General features: G+C 42.4%; 1 protein-coding gene across 5 annotated transcripts in view; it reads left to right on the forward strand.

The window, feature by feature from the left end:
* The window catches only part of LOC147019037 (uncharacterized), a 73,675-nt gene extending 50,302 nt beyond the window's left edge, over window positions 1–23,373 (forward strand). For 3 of the 5 annotated variants that reach the window (XM_085899220.1, XM_085899219.1, XM_085899221.1), the window contains exon 12: window positions 17,759–23,373. In XM_085899220.1, coding sequence (XP_085755346.1) covers window positions 17,759–18,252 — 494 coding nt within the window. In that variant the 3' untranslated portion in view covers window positions 18,253–23,373. Of the gene's footprint in view, window positions 1–2,594; window positions 2,909–5,264; window positions 5,383–17,758 lie in introns of those variants that run through there. The other 2 variants (XM_085899222.1, XM_085899223.1) reach the window with 2 other exon arrangements.
* Window positions 23,374–25,078: the final 1,705 nt, after the last annotated feature.

A 25,078-nucleotide genomic window follows, 5' to 3' on the forward strand; every position in this document is an offset into this window, starting at 1 on the left:
CCATAGGAGTGAGTGCCCATGACTTCACCGACATGCCGTCCTGAATTCGGGCTTATTTACCCTCATCAGGACGGCATGTCGTGTAAATACCTAACCAATGATGACCACATTCGTCATTTAAATTTCAATCGTACCTCCTGACCGTAATGGCGAGCATCAGCCACGGATTATGTCTCGCACTGTATGACCACATGATCTGCAAAGAACAACAGTCTGTCTGCCACACAGACAATTGTTCCTGCTAATGCGAACCAATCAACCAGAAGGCACGTGGTGCGATTCTTTCACATTGTATGTGGCCATTTCTTTGATTTCTATGCAATTCCATACCCCTGGGCCAATTGCCATGAACTATGCGGTACACCATGATTTTCACACGAGGAAGGTCAATGTCACAATAAAAACTTTCAATGACACCATGTGCCTGGTGTTGGCTTAATGGTTAGGGTGGTGGGCTTGGGATTCTTGGATCCTGAGTTCAAATCCTGCTCGACTGTTGAATTAATACCAGGTGGGGTTGACTCAGCCTGTCATCCTTCCGAGGTCGGCAAAATGAGTACCAGCTTGCTGGTATCCTGTGTCGGAGTGGCGACCCGTCCAGGATTGTGCCAGCCTCGGGGACTGCTTATGCAGCACCAATGCTCGACACAGAGTATGGTCTCAATGGATGGATGAAATGAGGCCATTTGGCCCAACATTGCTGTGGTGCACTCCCAGGTTAATTTTTGCAACAACTTTAAGCATCAATCTTTTTGATGGTTTTGCTAAAGTTTAAATAACGCGATCTTGATTGCGTGATCCAACTTGTTTATATCCTGTATATTGTTGCGGAATTGGATTCTATGAGTTAAGATTATATAGCTTAGCAATTTAGTTATGTCCATAGTCATAGTACATGCTTAGCGTAAGTGTGAGGCAATTTAATTGTAATTGGATTATGCGTCGACATTTGTATGGCAATCTGTCGTTTTTCCTCCCTCATGTTTGTGTCTAAAATTGCTTTTCCCTTAAAACTTTTTAAAAACTGTTATTTCTTTGTAATCTGTCCTAAATGTGCTGTATTGGGAAACTCTGCCTCGCAACACTGAGAATGTGCGAGTTTTGGGGCAAAGGCGCAGGTTTTGGTGTGCAGGGCGAGCCCTAAACATGAGTCAAGCGGCTCAAGGGAGGGGTTCCCTTGATTTTCAGCTGAACCGCCAATCGGTGTGGGGCAGACAGGCTAGGGTGACATCACGGGGCAGAGCGTTGTGGGAACAAATAAAAGCCTGAGCGCACGTTGGTCAGGTTTCCAGTGGGACTCTCTCAGCTCAGTCCAGTTCCGAGCTCAGTGGGGTTTCCATTTTCAGTAGCGGTGTTCCCAGCTCAGTCCGGTTCCTCTGTTTCAGTGGTGTTCTATCAGCTCAGTTCCCAGTCCAGTAAGGGTATTCCACTGTTCCAGTCACGGTTCCCAGATTCCAGAGCTGTTTCCCAGACAGGGTTCAGGCGGAGTCGAGCAGGGTGCCAAGTGCGGTGTGCCCAGGTCACGTTCAAGGTGGCAGAGCCCAAGCAAGTTTGTGGATCCTACCTCTCACCTGCATGAGAACGAGTGTGTGCTGAGCTCCCCCTACCCCCCTCCCATTAAGGCTGTGGAGACATGCCATTGGCTCTGACTGAACTTGGCAGTGCCCGAGCGGCCTGCAATGGTTATTTTCAGTCCTGTCTCTTCTTCTGGCCTTCTTTCTGTGGTGTGCCAGCGAGCCTGTTAAAGCTATTTCGATCAGGACCTCCTGCTTGTATGATACCCATAAATGCAATTGCCCATGTTGCATTCCTCAGTTAATTTTGGATGCAGCTCTAAACAATAATCTTCTTGATGTTTTACTAAAGTGTAAATAATGCGGTCTTGATCTGGTGACTAAACTTGTTCTCAACTATATTCCACATCAAAATGTATATCCTTATTAAGTAGACATTTTTCCTCCACAGTATATACATTCACAGTATCACTCTTGAGCCACCATGCCCAGTGATTCCATTAAATGTGAATTTAGACTGATGGCTAACCTTGTGTTCTCTAAAGAAGATAATAATCTATAAAATCCTAAACACGTTATAAGAGTTTTTTGAAGGTCATAGCCACACAGTCATTCTCTATAGTTTTGATGCCATGCCCAGTAATGCTTTGTTTATAGTTTGTTATTCATGGCTTGTTGCAACATAACTGTTATATATATATATATATATATATATATATATATATATATATATATATATATATATATATATATATATATATATATATATATATATATATATATATTCCATCCAACATTGGTTTTTGGACATATTATTTGCACACGTGGCATTTTGCAAGCGAAGGCGAGGCGAAACTGCCGTCGGATGGATTAAATAAACAGATAGATACCAACAAGACCACTTGGCATGGTACAAAAGTTTTTCATGCTGGATCATGAAAAAATACAATCCGCACGTGGCATGTCTTCTGTTTACACTCAAATCTTGACTTTTTTTTGTCCCACAATGATATTTGATTGTGTATTTGGCCACCGTGGATATCCGTACATTGCACGTGCATAGTAATGTTTCCTTTCCAGAATGAAATCCATGAAAAGTGACAACTTTGGAACTATTCATTTCCCTCGTCTGTTTTTAGCATTCCTTTCCATCATCAAGGATTTGTTTCTTACAGTGCCTGAAATGGAATATTTGCTATTGAGCTTTCCAATGTGGAGTTTCACTCATTGGTGAAATGTTAATTTGCTTCTGCTGTATACTGTACATACACTTTAGACCAGGGAGGTTTTGTTCTGCTGATAAGTTTGACAATTTCATTGCTGCGGTTTATCAACTTTTCTACTGTACACTGGATGGAACACCTTATCTGGTCATTAAACTCTTTGAAAGGGATTTCATACATGTCGACAACTGAGAGAAAAAAATACCCTTGACCTCTCACTGAAAGCCAAAATGTCGCTCATTACATACGCAATGCCTGGTGTTGGCTTAATGGTTCGGGTGGCGGGCTTGGGATCCTAAAGTCCTGAGTTCAAATCCTGCTTGGCCATTGAATTAATACCAGATGGAGTCGACTGAGCCTGTCATCCTTCCGAAGTCAGAAAAATGAGTACCAGCTTGCTGGGATGATTGAGCCATTCGAGTATCCTGCGTTGGAGTGGTGACCCGTCCAGGATTGTGCCCAATAGCCCAGGAGACTGCTTCGGCAGCACCGACACTCTGTATGAAGTATGGTCCCAATGGATGGATTACATACACACATCCACACGGCCATAAACAAGCACAGCGTCTCCAACAGAAATACCAGCCTACGTGAATCGGTGAGTGGTTGAGTCATTATGTTGACGAGAGAAGTGGGCTGTATTTTCGTCACAGAAAGACATACAAATGCAGATGTCTCGACTGAACAAAAGAAGATAGCTGTTTCTTCATTTTCGAAACGAAGGTGAGACTTTGGAAGGTATGAGGCTGAAATTTAAACGATGGAGTAGACTGGGTCACCGGCTGAAAGAACGGGTTTTCCTCAAACGATCTCATAAACCCATAAAGAGCTCTTCAGGCTCTTGGATGACGTTTTCACACGTTATCGCATACAAAACCTATTCTACAAGGTTTATTAAAGTCAATGTTTACGAAAGAAAAGCTTTCAGAGAAAAGAAAACAAAAGTTCATAAAAAGTGGTAAACTTGTATTTAGTCAAAAGTCTGAAATGCAAGGTGGTCACTAAAATTGAGCTGCACTTGATCTTCCCTTAACAAAGGCAACGTCACTGCCACGAGTATTCTAACCGATAAAAACTTTCAATTCTTCGTCAAATTGATGTTAAAACATGAAATAACGGCGTTTTTACACAATTTTTCAACAATAACACAAACCGCTTGATGCAACACTTACCGAGCCAGCTCTAAAAATGGTATTTACTTTACACTAAAAGTCAAAAATTAATATTTATTTTGATAGTACATGTATTTGGAGTTGGATTTCTTTTAAATATGTGGTCGAGGTTCATAGGAGAGCTGGAGCAGAATGGAATGGAACAAAACGGAAAGGGGGAAACACTAACAGAGTAGTAGGGGTGAGAGTGAGGTAATGGCGCGTGTGACGAGGACACACAGGGATGAACAAGTTGCACACAAGCTGAATGAAACACAAAAAAGAAGAGGTATGGGAAAGTGGGGGTGAAACAGAAAAGGAACAAACCAACCGACAAGAAAGAAATGGGAAAGAAGTGAGGGGGAAGGGGAAAATCACAATAAGCTGGAAAACGAAGAAGTGCTTGGGAATGGGGTCATTTGGGGGTAGAAGAGATCATTAGTATGGATAGGATCATGAGAGGAGAAGCCTCGACAAAAGTCAATAGACTTGAGGAAGTGGAGAAGAGCTGTCTTAAACCCCTGGAGGGAGGAATGGGGCTGAACAGATTGGTGAAGTTGGTCCACAGGCAAGAGAAAAGAGGAACAAATGAGTGGAGGTGAGTCGTGAACCTGGATTATGGGAGTTACAGAATTGAAAGAGGTAGGTGTAGTAAAGGGAATTGTAATGCAGGGAGGGAAAGAGAGGGGGAGGGGGGCAAGGAAGAGAGGGGTAGAAGGAAGAGGAGGATATCGATCTACTCTCCTCCTCTTCCATAATTGTTGGAAAAGAAAAAGAGACAGAGGAAAATATATATTATATATATATATATATATATATATATATATATATATATATATATATATATACATACACATATATAATGATGCAGGAAGCAAAAATAAATAAATAAACGAGGCCTATCTTGCATGTCACTAAAAGCTCCGAGTGATGGATTTAACCATTGATCCTTGAATGGGAGAAACCTCAACAAAAGTGAATCAGTTTGAAAGGCAAAATGTTCAAGCGTTCATGTTTGTTTGACATCAATCTTTACTACTGCTTATAAGAGCAAAGCACTACACCGGTAATCTTTCATCAACTTTGCATTTGTATTTCCAATCACAAATGTAATCCCAATCTTATGTGTGTTTTTGCCATAACGCGTTGAAGACTGCAAGGCCACTCTTTTTTTGCAGGCATGCAAACAGATAATAATTATAAAAACAGATAATAATGTGGTATGAAATGCTTTTTGGCACGACAGCTGGAATTTTGTTTTACTATCAATACTGATTAACTGCCACAAGTATTCTGGCCGAGCCATGTTGAGCAAAGTTGCATTTGAGCTTTATTTTAAGGTTCTGGAAGAGCTGAATGACAGATCGTTATGGCAGGTCGAGGAGCTGACAGAGGGAGGGGAGGAAACAAAATGTGAAACGTACGAACAAGACAAAACGAGTTGGTGATAGATCGCTGTCGTGAAGACCCAGAAGGGAAGAACACAAAAGCCTGACTTGGGAAGGCGATTCCACAAGCTAGCCAAAGGGGATAAAGGAGTCGTGGAAGTGAGCATGGAGTTTGAACTTTATAGGGGGAAAAAAAGAAAAAAGGAATGCTTGACTCGATGTACCAATACGACATGGTAAGGCTCAGATTGGACAAAGGGCTGTGAAGGAAAGGTGAACAATACCAGAGTGAATGTGATGGAGAACTCCCCAAGTTACTTTGTCTTTTGATTGTGCACAACCAAGCATGTTTTGTTGAGTAGTGATCTTATTGGAGTAGCTTGTGCAGTCGTCTGCAAAAGTATTCACCCCCCTCCAAAGTTTTCACATTTTGATGTTACCTGAGTTTATTTCATGATGCTTTCAAATCAAACTTAATATATAGAATCTTCACAAACTACTCCAAAGAACCGGAACTTTCTTTTATCCCGTGATGAAAAATTGCATCTGTTACAATGTTTCCCTTCTCAATTCTCTCAACTCTCCTGCTCGACTGGGCAGAATCTGGGAAAATGTACATATTTAAAGTGGTGGAGGCATTTCATGTTTACGGCTGGCAAACAACTTTTTTAGATGTATTTATAGGTTCTAAATCAATCTAGGGGGTTTGCCCGGCTGTATTTTCAACGATTAACCCATAAACTTGACAAATCCAAGATGGCCGCCATCGCTTATAGAAAATACCTAAATTATTGCATCTCTGGAACGACTTGACCAATATCAATGATGTTGATGTCTATATTAGGGTTTTCACACATGCTTGATCATTTGGAATAAGTTTTAAGTTGATTGTAGGTCAAGGTCATGCATTGGGACAAAGGTCAAGGTCATATTTTGACCTATTGGTGCAGAAATAAGCATATCTCAGGAGGTAGACTAGGTCAATTTTCAGAAAATGTTAATGGTGGAGGCATATTCATGTTTACAGCTGACAAACAACTTTTTTTTAGATGTATTTATATGTTCAAAATCGAAGTAGGAGGTTCGCCCAGCTGCATTTTCAATGGTTAACCCATAAACTTGATAAATCAAAAATGGCCGTAACCAATACATGAAAAATTCTTTTTTTTCATATCTTTGGTGCCAAACATGGTAAGAACATAAATAAAACATCTATTTGTATCTTTTTAGGTGCAAGGAATCCATTGAGACCATTATTTAGACCCCAATATGTCAATAAATCAAGATGGCCACCACATTAGGGCAAATTTTATCACTGACTGACTTTAAATGAGTGACTTAACCTTATCATAATATCATGGTTCAGATGTGGGATATACTGACTGTAAATGAATACAGCTATAGTTATATTTTGTCATTGATCGATGTAGAAGAGGGGTGCAGTTACCAAATGAGTTTCATAATGAATGGGAAATCATAACTGAATTTTTGCATATCAATAAAGCAGAAACGGCTGGCAAGACTTTGTTCATTTATAAACTGCTTCAATCAAATATCAACACATGCATCATACATATCTTATAATGTTCATTAAAGCCTGTTACAAGCTGTAATGCTTCAAAACATGCACCACATTAAACACAGAATCCAGCATGGAGGAAGTCAACTCCAAAATGAGGTTCTCTTTATTGTGTCTTGCAAACATGACATGAGACGGTGAAAATAACGATCATGACAACTCCCTTTTCTTTTACAAAATAACTAGATATAACATCAATATTCTAAATCATACTTTATGATCTACTGAGAACGATCATGTGCCTGTATAATGGCATTCTTAAAATTTCAGTGCCTTTAGCAACTCAATGTTCAATTGTCCTCGTCATATTTTAGAATAGACCTTTGATCCGATATGTGAATATAAACTTGAAAATTTAAGTTAAACACAGACTAGACAGGTGAAAAGACTTAACTGATAACATTTATTAAAACTACAAATGTTCTGGTTTATTTATATAATTATTACTTGATCAGATGCCTAATAAGAGTGTGGTCAGAGGTTACCAGCACTTGACCAACCGGTCGAGCATGGTCCTCAGCACCAGCTCTTATGATCAAATTATATGCTTTTCCAGATGGGTGGCATTGATTCTGGTTGGGTTGTAATGGATTTTGGTTTGGCTATCAAACATTACAGAAATATAAGTATCTAACATCACAAAATATAAACTTTTATATGTTCACAATTATATTGTAATGTTACATTACTCCGTGTGTGTGGTGGACTTAGTTTATGTACCATCAGGTAGAATGTTCCGACATTCGTTGGCATTCTTGTGGCACTTGCAAGCTTCAATGCATTTTGTATGTAAGCGCATTTTCCTGCAACTACAGAGCTTACTCAGGCATCCCTTGGTGCATCCACATGACATGATCTCTGAGCATGCTTTTGGGATAGGTGGTAGAGAGAGAAGTCTTGGTACTAACTGACCATCCTTGCGATCCCAACCCATATCTGTTACCGTGGGAAGAACTGAAGACGGCATGTGGGCTTGATTCCAGACACTGGCTTGGTAATGGCTTCGCATGATGTGAAATCATGCCGCATCAGATGTTGGGGGTAGAGCTTCTTGCACTTGTCCTATGCAGAACAGTTTAACTCATTCTAGGAAATCACATATGGGGAATTATTTGGTCACATGATATTTGACCTTGGATGAAGGGGTCAAGGTCAAATAGACCCCTGACAGTATTCTCTTCATCAAAAAATGCTCTTATCCTTCTAAAAAATGGTCTGATGGCTTTGTCACATATATGTGTTATGAACAAATGGGAAATAATATATTGAATCTATTGGTTACTTGATTGCTGATCTTGAACAATGGGTCAAGGTCAAATGGATCCCTCACAGTATTGTCATTACAGTATTACCTTTATCAAGGAAATGGCCATATCATTCTACACATGGTTAGATGGCTAGGTATTATACCTCCTGAGATATGCTTATTTCTGCACCACAAGGTGAAAAGATGACCTTGACCTTTGTCCCAATGCATGACCTTTACCTACAATCAACTTAAAACTTATTCCAACTGATCAAGCATGTGTGAAAACCCTAATATAGACATCAACATCATTGATATTGGTCAAGTAGTTCTAGAGATACAATAATTTAGGTATTTTCTAAAAGCGATGGTGGCCATCTTGGTTTTGTCAAGTTTATGGGTTAATCGTTGAAAATACAGCTGGGCAAACCCCCTAGATTGATTTAGAACCTATAAATATGTCTAAACAAAGTGTTTGCCAGCCGTAAACATGAAATTCCTCCACCATTAACATTTTCTGAAAATTGACCTAGTCTATGCACTCCATCCCTCCTCCAACATATTTAAATGTATCACTGACCGAAAGATTTTTAAAATCCCAGTTAGCAATGCATGTTCATGTTCCATCAATCATTCTATTTTTTTCAACTTCAGTGCCAATTCACCTAACCTTCTGAAATCGACCTCCTCCAAACTCCTCCCCTGTTATAACCTCTCATTACTCCTCCCTTATTGTCCCTCATCCTACCTCCTCTCTTAGGACCTCTCCAGTGCCCTCTGTCTTAATAACTGTTCCCCCCTCTGTTATCCCAAATTGTATGGTTTTCAAACATCTGTGAGCTCCGTTGCAACCTGACAAATATCTCACTCTCTCATTCAGTATACTCCTCAATATCTCAAACATGCTCTCGCTTCCTCCTCATCCCACCCCCTTAAATATTGTTCCTTCCCCTGCCCGCTCCCATCTTTACCATACCACTACCCAGTCCCAACCTTCCCCTCTCCTCTCCCCTCCCTTCTCCCTCCTCCCCCAATGGCCGTCCCTGCTCTCATCGTCTCTCCTCTCAAAGCTTCCCTCTCACCTTTCCCTCTCAAATAAGCTGCCGGCTCCCTCTTCAAAGCAAACTTCACCCCCCTCCCCCCCGCCCTCAAGCTCCCCACACTCATTTCTCCCCCTTCACCTTTCTCCCTCAATTTTCCCCCTTCACCCTTCCCCTTCAAATCTCCCTGCTCACTTATCAAAGCTGCCCCCTCCCCGACATCAATAAAGCTGCCTCCTTCCCCCACCTTCTCTCTTCCAACTCATTCCTCCAATCTCATACTTCCCTCTGCCCCTCTTCTATGACTCCCCACTGTGCCTCATCCCATCACCACCTAACCCTTTGTCCTCCTCCCCATCTGGCCCTCTCCCTTGGCTCTTCTGCAATCTCCTACACACTGTCAACAACTCTCCCTACCTCCTCCTCTCCTCCCTTATCCTACCCTCCCCCTCACCCTCCCCTCCCCTGCACCCAAAGCCTCCTCCCCTCCTTCTTCCTTGATGGTGTAGACCTCAAACATCCAGAGCCTTTACTCTCGTCTAACCTGTCTGATCTCTCCAAACAGGTTGCCACTGACAAACCAGACATAATCTGCCTAACAGAAACCTTCCTCCTTCAAGACATCTCTGACTCCTTCGTTTTTCTCCCTGGTTACTCTCTTATTCAGTATGATAGACCTGATCCTCGTCCTGGTGGTGGAGTTGCTCTATCAACCACTCTATTGCTCACTCTCCATGCACTGCCCTCACTCCCTCACACCCCCAGGGAATACCTCTGGCTATGGCTTCTCCTCCACTCCCACCTCTTCTTCATATGTGTTGTACCATCCACCAAACAGTGATGACTCCATTTATATCTCGCTCGCCAAAAACATGGACCAACTTCGATCCACTCATCCAAACTCTCTCTTCCTCATATGTGGTGATTTCAATTCCCATCATGCCAGTTGGCTGGATATGGGTACCTCTCTCACCTGTCATGACACTTCAGCAAAGGACTTCTGCGACTCATTGGGACTGACACAATCCATCAACTTCCCGACCCAGATCAAAGCCAATGGTACTCCATCTCTTCTGGATTTGGTTTTGACCAATTTCCCTGCTAATATCTGCTGTTTTTCTGCTACAATCGGTTTATCTGACCATATGCTTATTAAAGCGGTAATCTCTCCATCCATTATTCGAGAACCACCTCAGCGCTGACGAGTCTGGCATTTCAAACAGGCCGACTGGCAAGGACTTCAAGCAGCCATCAAACTTCCAGACTGGTCTCCCATTTCTACTCTCTCGAACATCAACTAATCCTGGGAATTTTTTCAAAGAAATTTGCTCTCTCTCATGGACAGACTTTTATCCCATCTTGTCTTCAGTTGTCCTACCCTTCCTCCCGCTCGTGGTGCACTGAAGCTTGTGGTGAGGCTGTTGTCTTAAAACAACTTGCCTTGCCCTCATGGAAGGCAAATCCTACTGAAGGCAGTCTCAGTTCCTTCCACAAAGCTCAGAACAAGTGTTTGTTTAGCCTCAGGAGAGCCACAAAACAATATCTTTCTAATCTCAAGTCTGAACTCTCAAACCTGTCTTTCTCCTCCAAATCCTGGTGGCAACTGGCTGAGTCTGTTTTTGGTGTTTGTTCCCCTCCATCCCCTCCCTTACCTCAAATGGATGCACAACTGACACTGCACACGAAAACACTGAATGCCTAAACTCTGTTTGCTTCTAAATCTGGTGTCCCAAACCCATCACTTTCTGTACCCACATTACCCAGTTGCACCCAGCTGTTCCTGGACTCTGTGTCCTTTTCTCCTGACAGGGTGAAGAGATTGCTGTCAAATCTTGACTCTGATTCTGCAACCAGTCCAGATGGCATCAGCCCACGTGTCCTAAAACACCTGCTCTGCTGCTCCTGCTCCCCCTTTCTCTGTTCTATTCACCCTCTCATTTGCCCAAGGTCATCTGCCATCTGCTTGGAAATCTGCTCTGCCCTGCTCATCAAACTCTCTTCTTATGGTATCCAAGGCAATCTCCACTCATGGCTCGCAGACTTCTTCTCCTATCGCAGTCAACACGTGACTTTCAATGGAGTTCTCTCGTCCCCTCTTCCTGTCCAGGCTGAAGTTCTTCAAGGCAGTGTTCTGGGCAGTGTGTTCTTTCTGGTTTTCATCAATGATCTCTCCGACACTGGAAAATCCTCTTTATCTCTTTGCTGATGACTCCACCCTCTGCCGTACCATCTCTCATCTCTCAGATCGGCAAGCAGCAGCCTCTTCACTCTCTGCAGACCTGGATAAAATCACAAGCTGATCAAACACTTGGAACATGTCTTTTAATTCTGACAAATCTCACACTCTCACGATGTCTCTCTGAAAGGACCATCTGGAAACACCCCCATCTACTTTCTCAGCAATTCCCTTGAAGAAGTCCTTTTGTTCAAGCTTTTGCGTCTCGTTATCTGGCATTATCTTTCCTGGGAAAGAAACATTTATAAGCTGGCCTCCAAAGCCAGTCACCTACCTGGCATCCTCTGTCCTGCAGTCCTTCCTTGGCACGCCTGAATTCAATCCATCCATTGGGACCATACTCTGTGCAGAGCGTTAGTGCTGCCTCAACAGTCTCCTTGGCTAATGGGTGAAATCCTGGATGGGTCGCCACTCTGACACAGAATACCAGCAAGCTGGCACTCATTTTTCCGACCTGGGAAGGATGACAGGCAGAATCAATCCCACCTGGTATTAATTCAACAGCTGAGTGGGATTTGCACTCAGGATGCTGAGATCCCAAGCCCACCACCGAACCATTAAGCCAACACCAGGCATACACCTGAGTTCCTAACCACATACAAAGCTTTCATCCACAGCATGATGGAGTACTGCTCTTCCCTCTGGGGTGGTGCTCCCGCCTCTCACCTTTCTTGGCTTCATGCTGTGGAAACCAAGATTTTAGGATAATTGGTATCTCCCGCGATGAAGCCGAGTCTTTGGGTCTCTCACTTTCTCACCACATGCAGCTCAGTGGTCTTTCTGTCTTCTACCATCTCCTCTCTGGTCTTGCCCCCCCCCTCCCTCTTTGCCCTCTCTGTGCTCTGTACCCCCTATATTTACACAGGATGCTCAAGGTCCACCGAAAACCCCCTTCTTGTGAAACCGCCAAAATCAAGAATCACTGCTCACCTTCACTCTTTCATTCCTCTTTTTTCCCACCTCTAGAACAAACTCCCACACTCTCTTCGATCCCACTCTTCTCTCCAGGTCTTCAAAACAACTGTTAACCACCATCTCATATCTTCCCCCATCCGAAACCTTGATCTTTTCTACCCCTGTTAATCTACCCCAAACCCACCTCTTTCCAATTCCCTGTTTTTCTTCCTGAAAGACCCTGTAGTGTCCATCTTGTTTACCCCGTGTACTCCGCCCCATCCCTCTCCTTTTCACAGATTTGCTAATGTCTCTGTTCCCAACTGTTTTGTGCTCCCCCCTAACACCCCTCTTGTCTCCTGCTGCCCTTTTTATATGTTCCGTGTCTTAGGTCTTACATGAGCCTTGACAATGTATACCAAAAAAAGTGATAAAGCTAAAAAATGCAGATACAATGTGAATAATTTAGATTAAGAAAGAAAATCAGATGATTCTCAACTGCACAGATATTCAAACTCTTTGCATAATTAACCCTAAATAACTTCAGGAGCAAATTGTTTGTTTGAAATGTTAAAAAAAAACAAGTGTAATAGGTTTCACCTGTGTGTAGTCAATGGTTTAATTAAAAATTAAGCTCCCCCATTTATTTTAGGAGTTTGAAGGTGGAACTCACTTTGTCAACCAACAAGGCAAACATGAAGATCAAGGAGCTTTCCAAAGAATTTAGACATAAAATGGTGGAGATGCACTGCTCAGGAGAGGGTTATAGGAAGATTGCAATATCACTCATTATCCCTTTGAGTACGTGAAATCCATCATTAGGAAGTGGAAGACGTATCATACCACCCAGATCAGGTCGCCCATCCAAACTCAGCAGCCGGGCATGCAGCACACTGTTTCGGGATGTCACTGTAAATCCAATAATGACTTTCAAAGATCAGCAAGGCTCTATGTACGAGATTAGGCTCAGTGTTTATCAATCAACAATATCCCGTTCCATTCACAAAACTGGCCTCCACGGACAATGGCAAGAAAGAAGCCATTACTGAAAAAGTTGCATCTAAAAGCGCGTATGGAGTTTGTGGGAAATCATCTTAATGATACTGCAGGCACGTGGAGAAAAGTTTGTGGTCAGACGAGACAATAATTTAACTTTTTGGTCTAAATTCAAAACGTTCGATCTGGTGCAAGCCTAACACTGCACATCACCCAGTTAACACCATCCCTACTGTCAAGCACGGTGGCGGCAGCATCATGTTATGGGACTGCTTTTCATCAGCAGGGACTGGCAAACTTGTCAGGATAAAAGCGACAATGGACGGTGCAAAGTACAGGAGAATCCTTGATGAAAATCTGCTCGAGTCAGCTGTGAATCTAAAACTGGGTAAGAGATTCACATTTCAGCAAGACAATGATCCGAAGCACAATGAAAAAGCCACACTGGAGTGGCTGAATAAGAAGAAAATAATGTTCCTGAGTGGCCGAGTCAAAGTCCTGACTTTAACCCAAATGAACATTTATGGCGAGACTTGAAGATTGCAGTCCATTGACGATCTCCGTCAAACTTGGCAGAAGAATTTTCACATGAAAAAATAGGAAAACATCTTACCATCTCACTCTGAAAATCTGGTAGAGACCTTCCCAAAAAGATTCACAGCATTCAGTGCTGCAAAAGGTGCTTCCACCAAGTACTGACCTAAGGGGCTGACCTAAGCCCCGAAACATATAACTCCAACTGTAACAGTGTTTCGTTTGATTTCTTCAGTTATGAATAAAAGTTGATTTGGAAAAAGTTTTTCCATAATTCATAATTCATCTAAATGTGGCATTATTGGTAGGGGGTGAATACTTTTGCAGGCTACTACATAATGTATATTGTTACGGTCCACCAGTCGAGCCGGTTGCCTGGTCCGAATCTTGCGAGTTGCGAAGCGACCACGTCGGCCACCCACCGCAGAGATTCCCGGTCGGGTCCCACACCCAACGGCGTGTTACCATGCCAATTGGAATCTCTGTGCTGGGTAATTGACACAGTACAGTTCAAAATTATAGACCAGTTACTGCACCGTAGTCCCAAGAAGGAAGCCAGAAATAACAATACACACACAAACACACACAAACATACAAATACACAAACACAGATATATTATGTCCCGTTAAGTACTTTAAAAAGATATTTTATTTGTCTAGATCTTATCATCTAGCCGAGCAACCAGTGTCCGCGTATTGTTGAACTCTTCGCGGTTCACGACTGCAGCCAATCTCTATCTTAAACAGATTTCTCCCCTACCCGCCAGATGGCACTGTCGTGATTAAGCAGGATAAACCAAGACCAACTCGATTCAACAATTGTATTGGTGTGTGTAAAAGCAGCATGTATGTGATGTCATAATTTTTACCGTATATGCAGCCTTGGCGAGATGAGAGTTGCAAAGTTTTGCTTCGATAGGATAAGTGGTTCCAGAGAAAACGTTATTTAATATTTTTCTTCAATCCAATATAGCTGCCAAACCATGTGACATAAATTATTCATTAACGAACTTATATCACTTTGCCTTGGAGAATATGTGTGTGAAGTTTCCCCTTGATCTGACCAGCTGTTCTGGAGAAGAAGATGTTTAAAGGTTTTAGGGTAAATTTAATATGGCCGCCAAACCATGTGACCTATCCATGAGAAATTAACAAACTTGTAAGAGGATGTCATGGGGAATGTGTGTGTAAAATTTCGCCTCAATCTGTCCAGCCGTTCTGGAGAAGATGTTTTTTTTCAAAGCAATATGGCTGTTGAACAACGTGGCCTATGATGTCATAATTAACAATTAAGTATGCCACTAAAAATGATACATACTACTGTGAAAATTTTGTGTCGATTGGACCGATAGACCCACACAGACAAGGGGTCATACAAAATAAAGAAATCCCTTTTCATTCCTTCACTTAGCTGAGTCCAGACGATCTTTTAGGACTTGCCGATCGAACCACGTCGTCAGCGTGCAGGTAACCACGTCCCAAAAATGGCGCCGAGTAATTTGTGGGGCAATATTCGACATCAGGACTCCCGAACCACGATGTCGCTTCTTCGTCGACCATGCTTGCCAATCCCGCTTTCTTCGTTCTCTTGCCGAGACGTGCTCTGGTTTTTCTGATCACCTCTCTCACACCAAACTTCACTCGTGTGTTCGCTACGAGCTGCTTCCCTGTCCTCTCTGATCGCTTGCCTCTCACCTGCTCTTCTTCTTCCTCCTCACATCACGCCCATCAATTATCCCTCAGGGGCGTGACTTCACCTGCCGTCACCCTTGGAGGCGGGGCTTCTTCCTTCTTGATTATGCAGCTTGGTTGTAATAGTTGTGGTGGTTATAAAAACGTAATTCCATCATTGCAGGTTTGTAATACAAAAATAAAAGTCACAGGGAGGCAATTATATACTATGGGAAATTATTCTTAATCCCTATCGAATTAACACCGCACCATCCTCCGCGTGGTGACTTGTAACACTGAAATTCACAGTTTCCCTACTCAGTTTACATCGAGATGTCTCCTACACATCCACAGGCCAAACAACTACATACGTTCCTATCTTTCCTATGAAATTCCTCCATCTATCCCACAAACATAACAATACGTAAGTCTTAAGGCCTTACACATTTTACAGACTGGTGCGACAAGGACAGCAGTGTTCGCTAGGCCCAAACCCGATATTGTGTGATGGCAGCAATGTCCAGCTCCACAATTGCAAGGACTGGCAGCATTCACAGTGTTTGTGGGGCAGGCGTGGCATCGGCAAGCGAGGCTGGCGTATCCCAGCAGCTGTACCCACTAGGTGTCAAATTGGCCTCTCCTCAAGTCGATCTCTACTTCCGCCCACTGTGCACGCTTTTATTAGCACTGGCCCCCACCTCAAGCAGTGTTGCACTTCACCCTGTCGCACTTCATCCCACTCGCTCTGTATTTTCTGACTGTCCAGCCTGAGGGCAGGCCGAGTCCCGCATGACCTCTGACCTGGCTGAGCGAGTGACGTCGGAGGCCCTGTTAGGTTGGGCCTGGCTTTCGCACCAAAACTTTTGGTCTGGGGCTTAACAAACACCTCTAAAGCACATTTAACAGTGAAAACAAAGGTAAGAACATGAAATAAATATCAAACGGGGTATTATTTAACTTTAGACACACATTTGGGTGGGTTTCATGTTTCTAGCTATACGAATTTGTGACCTATTTATCATAACATTTAATGACTTTACGCTTATTCGAGACACTCAGTATGGGAATAACTGCTATTTTAAACATTTTATTAACCCCTAGGAGTCATATCTGCAACAATAGTTCATGTTATATGCAGGGTAAGGATATTTCCACCACTGTATTGAAGTTCATTCAACAACAACAAAAAATGGCCGTAGTTGAAAAGATCCCCTTTGTGACCTTCATCTAGGACTACATACAGGACTAGCATCAGATGAAAACCATCTGGTTGAGATGTCAGAGCTGAACTTTGTCTTAAAAGCAACTGTACAAGTTTGTGGCCCCTTCATTTATGAATATCAATGTACTTTTTGTGAATACCAAGAACGTGAGTACTGAGTATACACACGTGTAATGGGATTTGAACCTGGGATATGGGAATCATGAGCAATAACCACAGACGGGACCACCAAGTAAACTAATCTGTCGAATTTTTGCCAAGCAGGACTAAGGCCAAACATCTTCGTATAAATGTCTTTGCACATGATATTGGACGTAAAAGTACAAAAAATTATGAACACCCCATGGATTTATTCTCAACCTTGGCAATAAATCCGTAAGGTTGCAGGGACCTTTGGTCATGATCACGTGAGCTTCATGACCTCAATGGACAATCAGCCGAACTCGACCCAAAGCCCTTTATTTATGTGCAACAACGAAAACAAGTTATTTTCTCCGTTAGAACGTGTGCCCTCGTATAAGCATCAAGCCCCAGTTGGTTTATCAACAAGATAACTTGTTTATGTGCTGATTAAACAATAAGAAATGTTTTGAAAAATAGTGAAATTGAAAACAAAACTTCAGTTTGAAGTTCAACTTTATGCTCCATCCTTGCCTTGACAACCTGAATCCAACTTTAAAGTTCATCCATTTTGGAAGAGGGAGTAATCCAACCAACGTGAGGAATTCCAGCATTGAAGTAGCACTAATCATTCCATACGTTTTTACACATGTTATAGTATAACCAGAGATTTGCAAAGTTTGAAGGAAATCTACTTTAAAAAAAAAACTTTGAATCCCAATGATCTTTATCATACTTTGACATTTTTTTTTTCTTGGTGTTGGTGGTACGTCAATTCTGATCCGATGTCACATTGGGAGCTGCAAGCTCATTATCGCAGTTATTGACAAGGAATGATCCGAAAGCGTATGTGTGCGTGCGCGTGCGTGCGTGGGTGCGTGCGTCAAACCTTACTGATGCATTGTATCTTTCTTGTTCTACCCCTCAACACAAATCCCATGCAGAAAAAGTGCAGCGTGTTCAGAAAGCCAAAGCAAATGCGGAACAGAAGACCACGTTGTCCCTTGGAAGTCCACCTCTATCCACTTTATCACCGAAACCCCAGGTCCATGTTTTATCCCTGGGTCCTACTTCACTTCACCACATTGCCATGGCAACGGTCCCACAGTTTGTCACAATGGCAAGCACACAGCGGCCAGTTACTGTGGACCCGGCACTATCAACTCGCAGTGTGCCACTCTCCTCAATAACCTCAGTTACCACACCACAACAGCAACAACCTGTTTCTATAATCCCATCCGTTGTAATTCCAGTCTCCATAGGAACAGGGCAAATTCCCATTGTTATGGAGCCTGCTGAGATGAACCCTACTTTTGGAGACGTGCAAGAGAGCAGATCAACTGTCACAACAGAGATGTCGTCGAATCAAGAACTTCCTTCCACAACAGAGCAACACCTCATGTTTCTGGAATCGCAGCTTTTATGTGACCAAACCTGATTGGCTGGTCACCATTAAGTGATGTTAGAGATGAATGATGGGTAATAAGGACAACCAACATGTCCTGCAGTAATTTAGTCAATTGTCTTTCTGCCCTTTTATGTCTAATTATAAATATTTATAATGAAGAGTAAAAGAGAAGAATAGTTTTTTATTATTTGGTTTTGTCGGAGAATAATATAGGTAGTGCAGTCGTATTTGTCGGCTTATTCCATGTTACCCTGAGATATTTAAATGTCAACCATTAAGTGTGAAGCAGCATCATATGTAGACCAGATAACGTGGGGAGCATATGTTATAACCACCTTTCCGAAGGTCATTCATGAGCCAGCTGGGGTTTTATCGACCGTCCAATCCAAAAATTATAATTATCTTTGAGACTTTAATCTTTACAAAAACTGGCAATCCAAATCTTCAATACTGCTGCCTTCAGTGGGGGTATGAATCCATGACCTCCATGATTTCGTGTGGTCATTGCCACTCGGTCACATTTCCTGTGGAATTGACGCTATCATCGTGTTTCTTCCTCATAGTTTAGGCTTGATCCACCTGGAACCACTTCAGTTTGTATTCACTTGCCTTTCTATGTGTAGTCCTTTTAAATATTTTATAACAATAAGGATTTATGTACAAAATACTGTGGAATATACAAGGGGTGGATTCGTAGGTACCGGGATATCCAGTTAGATCATCATCGTATTCGTTCAACGAACCTTTTCTCAGTCTTAGGGTTAAGGCGGTTACTCGATTTATGGCACATCTCCGATCTTTTGATGTCGTCGTTCACACATTCCTGCCATGTTTTCTTTGACCTGTCTGTTAATCTTTTTCCATTTCCTTCAAACCTTACTTCCTTTATCGGTTGGTTCATCCTCTATATTTTTGGCTACATGGCTGAATCTAAGCCTACTCTTTCGCAATTCAATCTATGAAATGTATTACAAATGTTTTCGTGTATTTCTAAGGTCTTAACTCTGCCGTACATCCATCTTAAAATATTCATCTCTGTTCTTTCTATTCTTCTTTCACTTTCCATCATCATGGCCCATGTTTCACGACCAGACATTAGGGCTGGCTTTATACAGGCTAAATGCACTCTTGCCTTTACTGCCCTTGGCACATACTTAAAAAAATAAAAAATTTTACACCTGGTCTTGGCTTGTGGAAGAGCGAGGACATAGAACAGATCAGGACACAAGATAACAAAGGGAATAGCAGGGGAAAGGGAAACGCCAACAGTCGGGAGATAGGAGAAAGTAAACAGAGGGTAGACAAACGAGAGATGCAGGATCCGGATTCGGATCTTCACCATTATCGAATCAATTCTTCCTTGTTACATACCCAACCTGCCCAACAAGTTTCATCCAAATCCGTTCTCAAACACTGTCCACAAAGTTTGGTCCAAATCCGTCCATAACCTTTTGATATATCCTGCTCACAGACAGACAGCGGTGAAAACACAACCTCAGTCAATCTTTTGTGGCAGAGATAACAACTATCTCTTTTATATGCACACTTCTTTGCTGTTGCTTCTTGTATAGTTTCATCCCCCCCCCCCTCCGATGTTTCGTTAATGGTGATGTTTACCCATACTAACTCTCACTCGCAATACTTTTGTATCTTTTTTATTTTCCAATTTTTCTTGAAACTCTTCCCAAATCTTTTAGTCCTTCAGTTTCCACACTTTTACATTCAGGGTACTTTTTTTGTTCTTCGACTCGATCAGTTGTAATTTTCAAGTTAGCTACAACTCACCTGTGTTTAGTCAGACACTCCTCCCCAGGAATGACCTTGACATTAACTACTCATTTTTTTCTTCTGACCTTGGATACTAACAAAAAGTCAATCCAACTCTCTGACTCACCACTGATATAATTTATTAAATGCTCTAACCTCTTCTTGAAATAAGTATTGGGTATACACATGTCTGTCCCTTCAGCCATTTCTAGGGTATTGTCACCAACCACATTTATTTCACGCGAACCAAAACCTCCATGTGCCCCTTTTAAAACCACCTGATTTTTCCCCTAACGTGTCCATTCAAGTCTCCACCAAATAGCAACGCATCGGTGATGTCTAATCCACGAACAATATCCTCAAGTTCTTCCCCAAATCGTTCCTTCTCTTCATCTTACAACTTTTCTTTAAATCTCTGTGAACACATTCGTGACAGTCCAGGAAAGTCATTGAAGATAAATGGAACAGGATTACTCCAGACTCTTCCCTTTTTTTTTTCCTTACTCCAGACTATTTTATGATGCTTCTCATTGGCCAAGTCTGTGGCTGATCATCAACAACTATCTCTTCAACTCGACGAACAATCCATTTAATAACTGTGATTTTGCAACATGGCAACTGCAACTTTGATGGAAGCCAGTAAGTAGGTTTAAAGATAAAAATGATCAAACGTGACTCGATGAAAGCATCTGAAAACATTCATGCCATCGGTGGATGCTGGCTTTGGCAGGAAATGTATTGAGAGTGCCAAATTGTCTGTTTCTGAAATAAACTGTCCAATGTTCATTCCAAAATGTAAATACTCTGTCTGCCACGTGATGTAGCAGGTACTGCAATAAAGCTGTCTGCTTGACAATTACAGTGCCTTCAGAAAGTCTTCACATCCCTCGAGTTTTGTCACATTTTGTTGTGTTCAAGCCTGAATTAAAAATGGATTAAACTGAGATTTTTTGTCATCAAGTTACACAAAGTACCCCATAATGACAAAGTGAAAACATGTATTAAGAATTTTTTTACTAATTGATTAAAAATGAAAAGCTGAAATATCTTCCGTCGATAAGATAATATCTTACACCTATGCTATGACATTCCAAATTGAGCTCAGGTGCATCAAATTCCCTTTGATTATCCTTGAGATGTCTCTCCACCTTGATTGGAGTCTACCTGTGGCAAATTCAATTGATTGGACATGATGTTCAATTGATCCAAGAGAAATACACCTTTCTATATAAGATCCCACAGTTGACAGTGCACGCTAGAGCAGAAACTCCACCAAGAAGTCCAAGGAACTGTCCGGAGAACTCAGTGATAGAATTGTGAGGAGGCATAAATCTGGGGAAGGGGATAAAACAATTTCTAGAGTGTTGAACGTTCCCAAGAGCACAGTGAGCTCCATCATTAGGAAATGGAAAGAATATGGAACTACCCAGACTCTTCCGAGAGCTGGTCGTCTGACCAAACTGAGCAACCGGGCAAGAAGGATCTTGGTCAGGGAGGTGACCAAGAACCCAATGGCCACTCTGACAGAACTACAGAGCAACTCGGCTGAGATTGGAGAACCTGCTGGAAGGACAACAATCTCTGCAGCACTTCACAAATGTAGGCTTTATGGGAGAGTGACCAGATGGAAGCCACTCCTGAGACAAAGGCACATGACAGCATGTCTGGAGTTTGCAAAAAGACAGCTCATCACTCATGCAACACCATCCCTACCATGAAGCAGGGTGGTGGCAGCCCCATGCTGTGGGGATGTTTTTTAGTAGAAATGACTGGGTGACTTAAGGATAGAGGGAACAATGAATGGAGCCAAATACAGGCAAATCCTTGAGGGGAACCTGCTTCAGAGTGAAAAAGACCTGAGACTGTGGTGAAGATTTATGTTCCAACAGGACAATGACCCCAAGCACCGCCAAAGCTCAGACTTGAATCCCATTGAGAATCTGTGGGAAAACTTGAAGATTGCTGTTCACCGACGCTCCCCATCCCACTTGACAGAGTTTGAGCAAATCTGCAAGGAAGAATGGGAGAGAATCCCCTAATCCAGATGTACAAAGGTGATTCAGACATACCCAAGAAGACTTGAACCTGTAATTGCTACCAAAGCCGTTTCTCCCAAGTATTGACTCAGGAGGTTGAATACTTATTGACGCAAGACATTTCAGGTTTTCATTTTCAATTAATTTGTAAAAATTTTCAAAAACATGTTTTCACTTTGTCATTATGGGATATTATGTGGAGATTGGTGACAAATTTTTTAAATAAAATCCATTTTAGATTCAGGCTGAAACACAACAAAATGTGAAAGTTGAGGGGTGTGAACACTTTCGGAAGGCGCTGTACGGACAGATGCGCATTGGGTTCACGTGCAAAAGGAAATCATTGCCACAATGACAGAGAAGAATAAAAGACATTTCTCTGGATCATTTGGTGTCGGCAAAATTGTGGACTTTGGCTACTTGACCTTTCAACATGGACCACACTTTGTTGCCACGGTCGCTTCCACGTTGTTTTCTGCCCATGACATCGAAACTATCCTGCAGAATTGGTGACTTGGAGACAATTCTGCTTCGGTTGTCATTGTAACATGAAACAAATTGAAGAATCCCCCCCTTAGCCAGGCCCTTTCAATGGCCTTTCGTGGGTGCTAGTAAAATTTCCTGCTATTTGCCATCATCAAATGCCTCAACACCGGTCCAGACCTTGACTCAGTGGTACTGAACATCTGTCATGCGGTTGGTTCCCCACCTGTTTAATTGCCTTTAGCACACCTGCTCTTAATTTGAGACTTGTGTACTGCATGTTCCACGGGGCATAACAAACATTTTTTGCAGATTTAATGCAGTGTACAAAAATGAAACAAATGCGATACGTTTAAACGAAGCAAGTAATGGAGTATTTTCATTCACAATTGAGTGAAGGCCTAAATACACAAAGACAAATTTTCTACACCTTATTTTACAACAACAACAAAAAATGCACAACTTTGAGTTGTGCAACTTAATGCATTATGTTTTGCAGCTTTTTTTTTTAGCTTTGTCACATGATTTCATCACCCACTTGTTATCTATCACCCAAATGATCTTATTATTTTAGACCTACCTACGTATTGTAGGGCCAGAAATTTGCAGGAAAATTTGCCAAGAAGAGAACGGTGCTCTACTTTCTACAATTTGTCTGCAACTTCCAAAAGTTTCACGACTCCCATTATACAAGGAAATACAAGGAACTTAGATATCGGCAGAGGCCATTTGGGCACAATTTCACCGATTTCAATGTATATGAGTCTGGGAGGTCCGCGGTTCGACCCTCGCCCGACTCGTATTCAACATATACATCTGACTTTAGTATTTGTATATTTTTTTCAAATAAATCATGAGTATCGGTGACATGTTTCTTCCACCATTTCAAAAATATCATATTTAAAAATCAAATGTGCATTCAGCGTTATTGAACCAAATAAGACCTGTTTACCATCCTGGAAGGAAAATGTGATTCATATCTGGTATTTATTGTTTTATTTGTCTTCTTGTACAAGGTTCATGTGTTCATTGTAATGATAATAAATTCCTTAAGCTTGAACGCAAGAACATAGTGTTCTTGGAGGTGATTTCTAAAATATTAGATTATCTTTCATACTTTTAGACGTCTCTGAACAAATCAAAATTAACCGTTTTTGTTTTGATGTACTCCCCAAACACTGGTTTGATTAGCTTATGCTTCTTTTTTTTCTGGCCAAGAATCATGCTGAATCATGTTGAATCATGTTGAATCATGTTGAATCATGCTGAATCATGTTGAATCATGTTGAATCATGCTGGCCAAAACCCAGAATTGAATCCCATTGGGAATCTGTGGAAAGACTTGAAGGCAGCTCACCGGATGACGAGATTGGGGCAAAGCCTTCGGGACCCCCAATCTTTGATGACAGGAGGGAAACCACGGGGTAACCTTCTCGGGTCAGATTGCGGGAGAGTGTGTCGGGGTGGTGCTGAGGTGTCGTCCACCATACGGTGGCCTCCTTGGGTTAACCTGTGGCGGTCCTTTGGGGTGGGTGCCTGGAATGTCCTATCCCTAAGAGATGATGATCACCTGTCTCTGTTATCATCTGAGCTCAAGCGTTTGGACATCGGTATTGCAGCACTCTCTGAGGTTCGGAGACCGGATTGCGGCGAGATCATGGCGGGTAGTTACACCTACTATTGGTCTGGTCGCTCTGATGGTTACCATACTCAAGGAGTTGCTGAAGCTGTGTCCAATAAGCTGAATCCAATGATAATTTAGGTAGCACCGGTCAACGAGCGTGTTATGAGACTAAAGATTCGTCACTCCTTGGGTGTCGTTTCCCAGGTCTCTGTATATGCTCCGATTGAGGCGAGTGACCTCACCGTGAACGACACATTATATGCTACGCTCGAGTCTGTGGTTGATCAGTGCCCCAGATGAGATACACTTCTCATCTCGGGGGATTTCAATGCATCGACTGGAACTGATAGGGAGAGTTATGAGACATGTGTTGATCCCCATGGGTCTGGAACTGTGAACCAGAATAGCACTAATTACCTTGACTTTGCAAGAAGTCATGGACAGTCATCGCTGGACTTGGTATTCCAATGCTGGCAGTGTGGCAAAGGAGATTGACCATGTGCTCGTTCATCGTCACTGGAGGATGATCCAGAACTGCAGGGTCTACCAGAGTGCTCAATTCCTCAACACTGACCATAGGCTTGTTGTAGCAACTCTTAAGTTGCACCTTAAATCCGGGAGAATGGTACCATCCCACCCTCGGCTGGATGTTGGCAAGCTCAAGGATGAGAGGGCAGCTGAGGAGTTTGCCAGCAGGCTGAGTGGACACTTAGGGGGTCTGGGTGCTTTGGGAGATCCTGAAGAGTTGTGGAGTGACTTCAAGACCACCGTCCTTGATGTTGCCGGTGGATGTCTTGGAACTCGCAGAAGGGCGAAGAAGAATTATGTCTCTCAAGGAACACTGGATACCATTGACCAGAGTCACAGGGCCAGGCTGAATGGCAGAGCTGAGCTGTTCAAGGAGCTGAGGTGTAAAACTGTGCGTGCACTAAGGGTGGATAAGGAG

This window comes from Eptatretus burgeri, chromosome 10 (genome assembly GCF_056783735.1).
Source record: "Eptatretus burgeri isolate ZD-2024b chromosome 10, Ebu_testis_v1, whole genome shotgun sequence".
Taxonomy (NCBI): Eukaryota; Metazoa; Chordata; class Myxini; order Myxiniformes; family Myxinidae; genus Eptatretus; species Eptatretus burgeri.